This window comes from Erpetoichthys calabaricus, chromosome 3, assembly GCF_900747795.2.
Source record: "Erpetoichthys calabaricus chromosome 3, fErpCal1.3, whole genome shotgun sequence".
Classification (NCBI taxonomy): domain Eukaryota; kingdom Metazoa; phylum Chordata; class Cladistia; order Polypteriformes; family Polypteridae; genus Erpetoichthys; species Erpetoichthys calabaricus.
This window is the reverse complement of record NC_041396.2, coordinates 203656612-203668823: the sequence shown is the minus strand read 5'-3', so window position 1 is coordinate 203668823 and position 12212 is coordinate 203656612. Positions and strand designations below refer to the sequence as shown.

At 43.7% G+C, this 12212-nt stretch overlaps 1 protein-coding gene across 2 annotated transcripts in view; it reads left to right on the top strand.

Moving 5' to 3' along the window:
• Positions 1-3899: 3899 nt before the first annotated feature.
• trmt11 (tRNA methyltransferase 11 homolog) overlaps positions 3900-12212 on the top strand; it is a 106998-nt gene continuing 98685 nt past the window's right edge. For both annotated transcript variants that reach the window (XM_051924548.1, XM_028797684.2), the window contains exon 1: positions 3900-4042. In XM_051924548.1, coding sequence (XP_051780508.1) covers positions 3965-4042 — 78 coding nt within the window. In that variant the 5' untranslated portion in view covers positions 3900-3964. The remainder of the gene's footprint in view (positions 4043-12212) is intronic.

Sequence of the window (12212 nt, the reverse complement as noted above, 5' to 3'; positions counted from 1 at the left end):
GCGGGGGCAGCAGCTTGAGCAGAGATACCCAGACTTCGCTCTCCCCGGGCACTTCTTCTAGCTCTTCCGGGGGAATCCCGAGGCGTTCCCAGGCCAGCCGGGAGACATTGTTCCTCCAGCTTGTCCTGGGTTTTCCCCGGTTAGGCGTGCCCGGAACACCTCACCAGGGAGGCGTCCAGGAGGCATCCTGATCAGATGCCCAAGCCACCTCATCTGACTTCTCTCGATGCGGAGGAGCAGCGGCTCTACTCTGAGCGCCTCCCGGATGACTGAGCTTCTCACCCTATCTTTAAGGGAAAGCCCAGACACCCTGCGGAGGAAACTCATTTCAGCCGCTTCGGAGGAAACTCATTTCAGCCGCTTGTATTCGCGATTTCGTTCTTTCGGTCACTACCCATCGCTCATGACCATAGGTAAGGGTAGGAACGTAGATCGACTGGTAAATTGAGAGCTTTGCCTTGCGGCTCAGCTCCTTTTTCAATACAACAGACCGATGCAGAGCCCGCATCACTGCGGATGCCGCACCAATCCGCCTGTCGATCTCTCCATTCTTCCCTCACTCTTGAACAAGACCCGAGATACTTGAACTCCTGCACTTGGGGCAGGATCTCGCCCCCAACCCTAAGAGGGCACTCCACCCTTTTCCGGCTGAGAACCATGGTCTCGGATTTGGAGGTGCTGATTCCCATCCCAGCCGCTTCACACAGCTGCGAACCGATCCAGAGACAGCTGAAGATCACAGCCTGATGAAGCAAACAGGACAACATCATCTGCAAAAAGCAGTGACCTAATCCTGAGTCCACCAAACCGGACCCCCTCAACGCCCTGGCTGCGCCTAGAAATTCTGTCCATAAAAGTTATGAACAGAATCGGTGACAAAGGGCAGCCCTGGCGGAGTCCAACTCTCACTGCCGGCAATGCAGACCAAACTCTGACATCGATCGTACAGAGACCGACCAGCCCTTATCGGGGGTCCGGTACCCCATACTCCCGGAGCACCCCCCACAGGATTCCCCGAGGGACACAGTCGAACGCCTTTTCCAAGTCCACAAAACAAATGTAGACTGGTTGAGTGAACTCCCATGCACCCTCCAGGACCCTGCTAAGGGTGGAGAGCTGGTTCACTGTTCTGTGACCAGGATGAAAACCACACTGTTCCTCCTGAATCCAAGGTTCGACTATCTGATGGACCCTCCTCTCCAGGACCCCCGAATAGACTTTTCCAGGGAGGCAGAGGAGTGTGATCCCTCTGTAGTTGGAACACACCCTCCGATCCCCCTTCTTAAAGAGGGGGACCACCAACCTGGTCTGCCAATCCAGAGGCACTGTCCCCGATGTCCATGCGATATTGCAGAGGCGTGTCAATCAAGACAGTCCTACAACATCCAGAACCTTGAGGAACTCTGGGCGTATCTCATCCACCCCCGGGGCCTGCCACCAAGAAGTTTTTTGACCACCTTGGTGACCTTAGTCCCAGAGATGGGGGAGCCCACCACTGAGTCCCCAGGCTCTGCTTCCTTGTTGGAAGGCATGTTAGTGGGATTGAGGAGGTCTTCGAAGTACTCCCCCCACCGACCCACAACGTCCCGAGTCGAGGTCAGCAGCGCACCATCCCCACCATATACAATGTTGACACTGCACTGCTTCCCCCTCCTGAGACGCCAGATGGTGGACCAGAATCTCCTCGAAGCCATCCGAAAGTCGTTCTCCATGGCCTCCCCAAACTCCTCCCACACCCGAGTTTTTGTCTCAGCAACTACCGAAGCCACATTCCGCTTGGCCTGCCAGTACCTATTAGCTGCCTCCAGAGTCCCACAGGACAAAAGGGTCCTGTAGGACTCCTTCAGCTTGACAAGGTCCACCAACGGGTTCGGGGATTGCCACCACAACAGGCACCGACCACTTTATGGCCACAGCTCCGGTCAGCTGCCTCAATAATAGAGGCACGGAACATGGCCCATTCGGACTCAATGTCCTCCACCTCCCTCAGGACGTGGTCGAAGTTCTGCCAGAGGTGAGAGTTGAAGCTACTTCTGACAGGGGACTCTGCCAGATGTTCCCAGCAGACCCTCACAACACGTTTGGGCCTACCACGCCTGACCGGCATCCTCCCCCACCATCGAAGCCAACTCACCACCAGGTGGTGATCAGTTGACAGCTCCGCCCCTCTCTTCACCCAAGTTTCCAAGTCATGTGGCCGCAAGTCCGATGACACGACCACAAAGTCGATCATCGAACTGAGGCCTAGGGTGTCCTGGTGCCAAGTGCACATATGAACACCCTTATACTTGAACATGGTGTTCGTTATGGACAATCCGTGATGAGCACAGAAGCCCAATAACAAAACACCGCTCGGCTTCAGATCGGGAGGGCCATTCCTCCCAATCACGCCCTTCCAGGTCTCACTGTCATTACCCATGTGAGCACTGAAGTCTCCCAGCAGTACGAGGGAGTCCCCAGAAGGTAGAAGGTCCTCTAGCACCTCCTCCAGGGACTCCAAAAAGGGTGGGTACTACAAACTGCTGTTCAGCTCATACGCACAAACAACAGTTAGGACCCGTCCCCCCACCTGAAGGCGGTGGGAGGTTACCCTCTCATCCACCAGGGTGAACCCCAATGAACAGGCTCCAAGTCGGGGGGCAATAAGTATGCCCACACCCGCTCGGCGCCTCTCACCGGGGGCAACTCCAGAGTGGTAGAGAGTCCAGCCCCTCTCAAGGAGATTGGTTCCAGAGTCCAAGCTGTGTGTCGAGGTGAGCCTGACTATATCTAGCCAGAACCTCTCAACCTCGCGCACAAGCTCAGGCTCCTTCCCATTCAGAGAGGTGACATTCCACGTCCCAAGAGCCAGCTTCTGTAGCTGAGGATTGGACCGCCAAGGTCCCTGACTTCGGCCACCACCCAACTCACACTGCACCCGACCTCTTTGGCCCCTGCCATAGGTGGTGAGCCCATGGGAAGGGGGACCCAAGTTGCTTCTTCGGGCTGTACCCGGCCGAGCCCCATGGGTGCAGGCCCGGCCACCAGGCGCTCGCCATCGAGCCCCACCTCCAGGTATATTCTAGTAACTGCTGCTAAATGCGCTTCATAGTGCTACTGAATTACTTCTTTTAAGTGTTTAAAGTATGACGTCCTCAAACTAATATGTTAACATTTTTATGTGAATACTGTAATGCCTTTAATGTGTCATTAAGCAATGCACAAATTCAGAACCGTAAGACATGCAGGTTAGGTGCATTGGCGATCCTAAACTGTCCCTAGTGTGTGCTTGGTGTGTGTGCCCTGCTGTGGACTGGCGCCCTGCCCGGGGTTTGTTCCTGCCTTGCACACTGTGTTGGCTGGGATTGGCTCCAGCAGACCCTCGTGACCCTGTGTTAGAATATAGCGGGTTGGAAATGACTACAGTAATATACAGTACGTAGGCGTCGGTATGCTATACTGTAGATTGTCTTACAGCCTCTCAATAGCAGACGGATTTTTGTTTTATTATATGTCAAATTCTAGATCAACTGCTGAAAAGACCACCACTTCTCCCGTTTCATGTTTTTCTGTTCTATTGCTTAATATTCTAAGCTTTTCCAAGGTGTCACACAAAACATTATTCCTTTCATCAGTTTTACATTTAAAGTCACAAGTACTCAATCTACCGATAGTGCACTCTCCTTTGCGCGATTTAAGTCCTGACTGATGTTATCGGCGATCTGTTTTCTGGACTGCTTAAATGTCACGAGAACGCGCATAATCGTGGATTGCTTAAGCCCCGTCTTGAGTTAACTGGAAACATTTTGTGTTCGTGGAACCTATATAGCCTAGATTGGAAAACGAGGTGTACTGAACTAAATTTCGATTTCCTAAGTGCGCTTTGTGGAATTACACCCATTCCCCCCCCCCCCCCCCCCCGGATCTACACGAGTCAGATGATGATGTATCCCGTCGGAATTTATTTGAGGTGGCGCCTGAAGACATGGCGCTGCCCTGTAAGCAAGCGTGTAAAAGGTATTTGTTGCATTTGGCACAGGAGCACATTGAATTCAGACTCCCGGTATGTAAAGATTTTTTGGTATATAGCGAAGTCTCCGAATGTTCAGTAAATGTCTCTGACTTTAAGAGGTTGACTGTGTTACTAAGCTGTTCCAGAGAGAGATTGCAGTCTGTTCAAAACATAAGCAACTTAATTTGAAGTTGTTGTCACATAAAAGTTCTTTTTTGATTTGTGTAATATGAAGTTATGTAAAATCAACAGTGATATTAATTTCAATTTGTTTTTATTTGATGTTTCTGAGCAGCATTACAGATTAGTTTGTATGCATAACTAATATCAGGAAACAAGAGCTTGTCGTTTGATCAATATGACATTTAAGTGTTTGCTGGGAAGCTTTAAACGTTGCTTTTGTCTGTTCATGTTTTTCTTATTTATGCTGTGGTCCATTTACAATTCAAAAATGTAAGACTATTCAGAAGATTTCTGATTGGCATTTTAAAATTTATTTTCTTCAGTACGTAACATAGGTGATCAAGTATGTAAGTTCAGATGTTTGTTATATTCGTGTTGTTAATGGTGCCATGAACAGATATCAGAACAGAGTCCCTCCAGCGTGAACAGAGTGGCCATGGGTTAGGATTGCAAAAAGAAAGGAGGCAGCCATAAGCTGCTGTTTTCGTTTTCTTCACAGCTTTTTTGGCATATTCTGCAGTATTTGTAATTAATAGTAGAAATTAAAAGGGACAGAGTTGTTCCAACATGTATAATAATAATAATAGTACATAATACACACACACACCCACACACACATACACGTGTACACACGTACATAGCACCTTTCCCATATATGATATCTGTGACCCAAGAGCAAATTTCACACTTAAGGATGCATTTAGTATATTTGAAGTCAGTTATTTCTTCACAATCATGATACATAATTATTTGCCATGTAAAGGTTTGTTGTAAAGTGTTTAAATTTTGTTAGAAATTTAAAAAAGAAAAAAAAGTCCTTCTCTGTTGTTCCAGCTTATAATGGGGCCGAAGGGTACAGTGGTCAATAGGTGAATGAAAAAGACTTAAAAGTTACCAGATACACTTAATTTGAAGTAGCAAAGTGTTTTACCAAAGAAAACATGCTTTCTGTACTAATGTGGCATCCTTGTGATAAAGAAAGGAAACTAAAAATAATTATTTTATCACAGAGTCTGGGAGCTATTTGTGTTAAGAATACATTTCCTGTTTGCTTATCATGGATGGAGTTAATAACAACCTGAAAAGCCCCCAGCACCAAGTTATACTCCGATTATTATCCTACTTTTGCTTCTGCTCTTCAGTGTTTATATTCTACTGTGGCTTGTAAAAACACAAGAGAGGTAGAAGTTCAAATGACATGATTATTTTTTTTTTTCATAATCGGAGCTGACATTTCACTCATTACATTCTCTGTTGTTATTTTACATAGCTTACAGAGCAAGATTCACAGCAAGTGACAGTATAGTGAAAAGAACACTAAAAGAGAGTTTGATTGTACTTTGTACAAATAAGAATAAATCTTTAACTGACCCGATTACACTGCGTTGTATTTTTAATAAAAGTCTTAGATTTTTGAAAGAACCAAGCCACCTGCACCATCCTAGTTTCTGTGATGTGTTCTGTGCTTGCACAATAAAAGAAAATATTCAGAATGTAGGCGGAGTGTGTGATAGAGCAGATTTAAGTGCCACAAACCAACTATTGATTTTTTTTTTTTTTATGTATGCTGAATTGCTCTTGCTGAGGATATGTCAATTAAGAACCGAGGACAATGTTTCTGAGAGAGTAATTTCACTGACACTTACTGTTACCAATAAGTTTGCAAATACATGGGTTGAATGTGCAGACTCCATGCATATCCTGGCACTATGAGATAGGCATGACAGCTCTGCCTGCACCAAAATATCCGTGCTGAACTTACTAAGCTTGAACCTGCTTAAACTTGTGTGTGTTACTAAATTGTCTTATGAGTGTGTGTGTGTTCACCTGTGACAATGCGGGTTCCCTCCATGCTCCCATTCAGCTTCTGGGAGCTCTGAACCCGACACTGTCGGTAATGTCACCGATGAGCTTAGGCAGTGAGGCACAACATAGCAAGGGGATGGTGCAAAAAGTGCAAAGTGCTTTTATTGATAATCAACAAACAAAAACAAAGTGCAGTGCTTCACAAATCAGTCATTAAATAAATAATCCATAAAATCAGAGGTGAAATCATAGAGTTTAAAATCCATTAGATAAAAATCTTTACATAAAACAACGAGGTTAAAACAATGGGTGGAACCTGTCCCTTTTAAAAAATAAAGCCCAGTGTCTTTCTTCTACTGGTGACTCCCCTGCTTCTCCCATCCAGGCTATGCACCAGGGGAGCCACCCTACCTGCAGCTGACCTGCTCTGCCTTCTGATCTGGAGGCTTCCCGGTCTCTGGGTTCGGTTCAGATCTCCCCAGACCGAGACTTGGGTTCCCCCAATGGCCAGGATGCTCACGCTGGGGAATCCACCTCCTGACTCCTGCGGTGAGCCATTCTTCTTCTGGTCACTCCCGCTCTTCAAAATGCTCAGTGGGAGCGACCACAATAGACTGCCCTAGGTGTCGGCCAAACACCCTGCTAGGGCTCACTGTCCAGCTGCCTGTGAGCCTGCACGCATGCATGTGATTGCTCGCTCGCTCTCTCGCACGGCTATCCTCTCCCAGCTTCCTGCCTTCTTCTCCTGCCACCTTAACCTCCGTCCGTCTTTTCTTCTTCTCCTCTGCTAGCCACCTCACACTTCTATTTATTACGGGGACGTGGATAAGATGTGGCAATTAGCAGCTCCCGAGAACAATTACGGATGCGGACAACTCCTCACCTGTGCACTTTAAGCTAGGATCGCCCGCATGACGAATTCACCGGCAACCGATCCGCCACACTACCACACCCCCTTTCTAAGCCATGAAGGCGGCGATTATTTATGTAAAAAGTGGCCTTTTTGACGTGAGCTGTAGACCTGCTACACCACATCTACCTTGTAGTGAACTGGGGGGTATTTTTCGTACGTCGCTTAAACCATCCGAGATCAGGTGCCTCATCTTGAATGAGTTAATGCCAGTGAAACTAATCCAGATAAGTCGGTTTTTCAAACGCAGATGTGTATTAGATTAGTCGAGCTGGATCTAATCATACGAGATGAATGCGCGTGCCCGCGCTGAGTGAAAAGCCCATATATATTGAGTCTAGAAAACATGATCAGCAAGTCTTTGATAGGCTGTAACAAAATGACGAAAGAACGGGCGCATTTTTTTTCACACACGCGGCGCAAGACCTTTTATTCGAAGGACACGAAGAATTTCAAGATTTAATATGCACAAGCGGTAACACTGCAAAAGCAGCCCAGACCAGAAAAGACGGCTGGCAAAAAGTGGCCAAAAAAATTAAACGCTAAGTAGTGTACATTGTACTTAGTGAATGCAACGTTTCATTTCCTATGTGTCAGATTAATTATTATTTAATATGTCATAATTCCAGATCAAATGTGAGCACAAGGAGAACATGGGAACAGGTTAAAGTGAAGTACAAGAATATACTTCAAACTGGTAAATATTGGTATATAACTATTTAAAGAATTGTTGACATAAAGAATCATATATAATATAAAAAACATTAATTTTAAAGCTAATAAGGAGGCAGACAAGCAAAAAACAGGTGGAGGTCCACGCGGTCCAGACCTAACCCCTGCAGAAGAGTTGGCTCTCCAGCAAAATGCCCATCGCCCTGTTTCTGAGGGCATTCCAGGGGGAAGCTCCTCCTCAGAACCAGTGGCAGGATGCAGTGGTCACTTAATTTCAGGTAAAGGATGGTCATTGCATATTTGTCCTCCATGTGTGCTATAGATATGTTCCATATAGCCCTCTTTTTCGTTGGGTCAGTTGCAGGGAATGTCATATCCTTTGAACCTGTGTCTGACCAACGAGATATTAACTAAGGTCAAATATTTGATGAAGACACTGTGTCTGATTATTCATCAGGAGGAGAGGTACACTTTCCAAATAATGTTTGATCAAACTCCACTCTGATCAGTCCCATGTGCCCCAATCACATTTGGAAATCCTGGTAATGAGAATGTTAGGCTGATTGTGGGATTCTTCGTGGAACTGTGGGTGTTTTTACCTGTGTATTACCTACCTGCAATGGCATGAAACGCCTCTTTTATTGTCTGCACACGCAGGTGTCCAGGAAACACAATGAAAACCTGAAGGAAATGTTTCAGAGCCAAACAGACTTTACGAATTGCCTGGAAAACTGCACTTTTCGATCGCTGTTCCGCATCGCCTACAGTATATAAAAAAAGTGCCGCTTGCAAGAAACCTCAAAGCAATGCCTACTGTCTGTGTGGTTGTGAGAGCCCGACTTCGCCGAGTTTGACTTCGAATATACGGAGCTAATAAATCTTTGAGGTACAATATTCCCCCTTGGCTAAAGTGGTATCTTTCGTACAGAATTTCCTCCGGGGGCAATAAAGGATCTTACCGATCGCGCAAAACCCTCTTTATATGAAATTCTCTTCCTATAATTTGCACATCAATATCAATTGGTCGCTCATTCATGAACGGCGAAGCCCTGACTGGATGACTTCCACTCACGGTCACTGATCACGTGTGTAAACTAATCCTTGTTTACGCAGAACAAACCTGCTCCGAGCAGGTTTGCGGATTTGGATGTGTTGCTATGACAACACTTCCAGCAAGAGTTTCAAAAAACCGACAGATCCAGGATCAGGCCAAATCGTCAACAATTACATCCGGCTAAACGAGTAATCCACGTACGAAAAATACCCCCCTGGTGTCCACTTGAAGTGTTTTTCCTGCCTGGCACCCAAAGATAAGTGAGGCTCCAGCTGCTCCAAAACCCTGCCCTTTATAAGTGGGTTAAGAAAATGGATGAATGGATGTCTATTACATCTCTTTAGTTTCTGCATGCCACACACAAGCTCAATATTCTCTCCTGGTGAATCACATGCGTGCATTATTAATCCAGTGGCAGCAGGCAATATCTTTGTGAAAAAATAAATAAGCTTCTGTATATGGAAGAAATATAAGCAATTGTAAGTGTGTCTTTCTAAGTTTATTATTGGTTAGCTGTCTACAGAACAGAGATTGGACATCAATATTCAATAAAGGAGCTTGGTGATGACTTTTTGAGGTGATCCCACAGCCTTGTGGCTGAATCAGAGGAAAATGAACAGAGTAGTTGGTGAAGTGAAATGCACAGCTAGTCTCCTTTTACAACGCTGAATCTCACAACAATGGTTTGCTTTTTGCTTTTTACTTTGTTAAAACAACATGTATACACTGTTTTGAAGTATGTGTGTTGTCCCAAGATGTGGATCATGACTCAATAACATTTTTGGCTTGAAAAAAATGGACATATTCAGGAAGTTTTAAGGGATTTCCTTATAATGGGACCCAGGTATCCATAAGCTCCATTATACAGTGCAAAAGCAGTTTAGTTATTTTTGAAAATGTATAAAATGTGTCACTTTAGAACAAATTTCATGTGATAAACTAATATATACCATGATTGTGAAAAAAATAACATGGACTTGAAAAATACCAAGTTTGTCATGTAAAACATTGTTTTTCCTTAAATTTTTTTTTTCTCGTGGCCGCCCTTCTTAGTGTCTTAAAGACCCAAAATCGCTGTTGACAGTCATCCCAGTTCCCCTTGGAGTGTCGCTGCCAACATACTGATCTCAGGATGTCCCTTTTGGAGAATTGCCACTGACAGTCACTGTGGGGTGGGGATTTGGAGGGGATTGCTTAAACTGCCCACGGTAACCCATTGTGTGACACTTTGCAAGCCATATGTGACCCTTTCTTATGGAATACCATGGTTAAGCAAGACTCTGCATAATCCACAGTCAAGCAAACCGTGACCCATTAGTTTAAGAAACTATGGTTTAACATATTATGTAAAATGTCCCTTGTCTAAGCATTACCAGTTCCACTCTTAAGTACTGCATGTACTTAAGGGTGGATCAGTTATGTATTACATTAGTCAATGATAAAATATAAATGTCTTGCCTAATAAACATGACACTTGTTAATAGAGTTTGTGAATTTTATTTACTATTATAAAGTTTAAAAATTGCACAATACAGTGGTTCCCAAAATCAGTCTTGGGGACCCACTGTGGCTGCAGGTTTTTGTTTTAACCAACGTCTGTTTTTAATTGGACTCCTAACCTAATTAAGTGAGCTTTTATTTTACAGTCAGTGAACAAATTACAAATGTAAATTTCATAAATTTATTTTAAAATGTACTATGCAGTTATATGAGGATAATGTAGTGTTTTTTTGGTTTTTTTTTTTTAACTTACTAGGGGGCTCTGCCCCCAGCTCGCTTCGCTCGCCCACCCCTGGGTTTGGTTTACTGGATATACAATTTAAAGAGATTATTTTCATGGAAATTGTTACATATGCATTATTTTCACTTTTACTTTAAAACTTTTTTGTAAAAACAATACTGTACTTATCCTTTATTTCCAGCCCCAGGTGTGGTTAAATCTTTCTTGCAGGACATACACCACTGCTCGCGTTGTGAAGGGGGGGCGGCTGAACACACGCTAAGGAGAAACATTTGGATCATCTGCTGGCTTGTTGCTGCTGCTGGCCTATACAGCAGCTGTCTTTTTGCCACTTCGCGTCTCTGCTGCTTAAATGTATGCTAAGGAGTAGCTGGCTTGCTGCTGTGGGCAAGCTGCGTGTTCTGCTTGTTGTTGTTTTAAGAGCCTGGGAGCACATGAAGCATGTCTGCCAAAAACATTCCAACATCTGCTTGGTTAGATGTCCGTGAATTGTTTTAAATGTTGTCTCACTGCCTTGTCTTGCGGGATGTTAAAGTGTCTCTCACGGTATGTCAAATTGTCTTCCGAGAAGATCACGTCTTGTCTCCCTTTTTTTTTTTTTACAATCAAGAGATATGATTTTCATTCTGCTTTTACAGGTTTTCTAGTTATTTAATACATTATTTGCTAATAAGTGGCTCTAATGTTGAAGTAGTTGCAGCTTTTCACATTGTTTTTTTTTGCCTGGTTGTCTACTCATTTTGTTTTTAATTTTCATTATTAGGATACAATGAAATAAGTAAGCTATACAGAAAAAAAGACAAAATAACAGGAAAACAACAAAAGAGAGTTAAACATTTAAGTAACTGAAATAGAATATTTCTAAAAGTCTTCTAAATGTAAAAATCATACTGTTGTGCTTTTCTGAATGCCCAATCAATGAGAGAGAGACCAGCTAATTAAATGAGATCACTTGTTATCACTGATTGTGAATCTGGTTGGAACAAAAATCTGCACCCACAGGCTGTGTTTGGAAACCACTGACCTAATAGCGGGTTGGATAATGGATGGATGGATGGATGACCTAATAATTACCAAGTGTATACTACGGTTAGGTAAAAGCAAATCCATCTGTTTTCTGATCTGCATATCCAGTTCTGAGCATTGAGTAGCTGGTGCTTATTATCATAACATAAAAGTAAAGAATTACATACATTTTTTTGTTTGTTTTTATTAGTGTTAAATGTTTATGCTATAAATATGAGACAAAAACATGTTATAAACAGTTAAACATTACCCTATTAGAAAATTAAGAGGTTGAAGAATGGTGCTAGAAGTTCCAACAAAGGGTGATGAATTGCAGTACTGTATAGGAGACAGACAGTGGCCCAAAGATATTCATACTGACATGTGGCAGCACAGTGTCACAAGCTAAGGAGGTTGGGTTAGTATAAAGTAAAGGACATTTTGTTTGTGGCCATTCTTTTCTTTCCTGGGCACTACTTTTTAGTCCATGTTCTGTGATCTGATACAGAGAAATTATGCTGCCTGTTTTAGGGATTGAGCAGCATGGAGGCCAGAGAAGACCTGTTTTTTTTTTAAGTGCTTGTGAAATTCCTGGTATGGTATGTAGGAAGACCAGCTTCCTCTTTGGAATTTCTTTCCTGGTGTTCATGTAGCAAAACAAGGGCTGCCCTTGATCTCAAAATTAACTGGACATAGTTAACAATGAATAAATGGGCAGATATTGTTAGGTTCCATATTAATGTTGATCAGTTTCAAACTACTTTGTTTTTCTGTGTTTTTTGAAGTAATCTTTTTCTTTGTGTGCATTTAGTTTCTCATGTAATTTATTGTAAAGTCTGTAATTGCATTT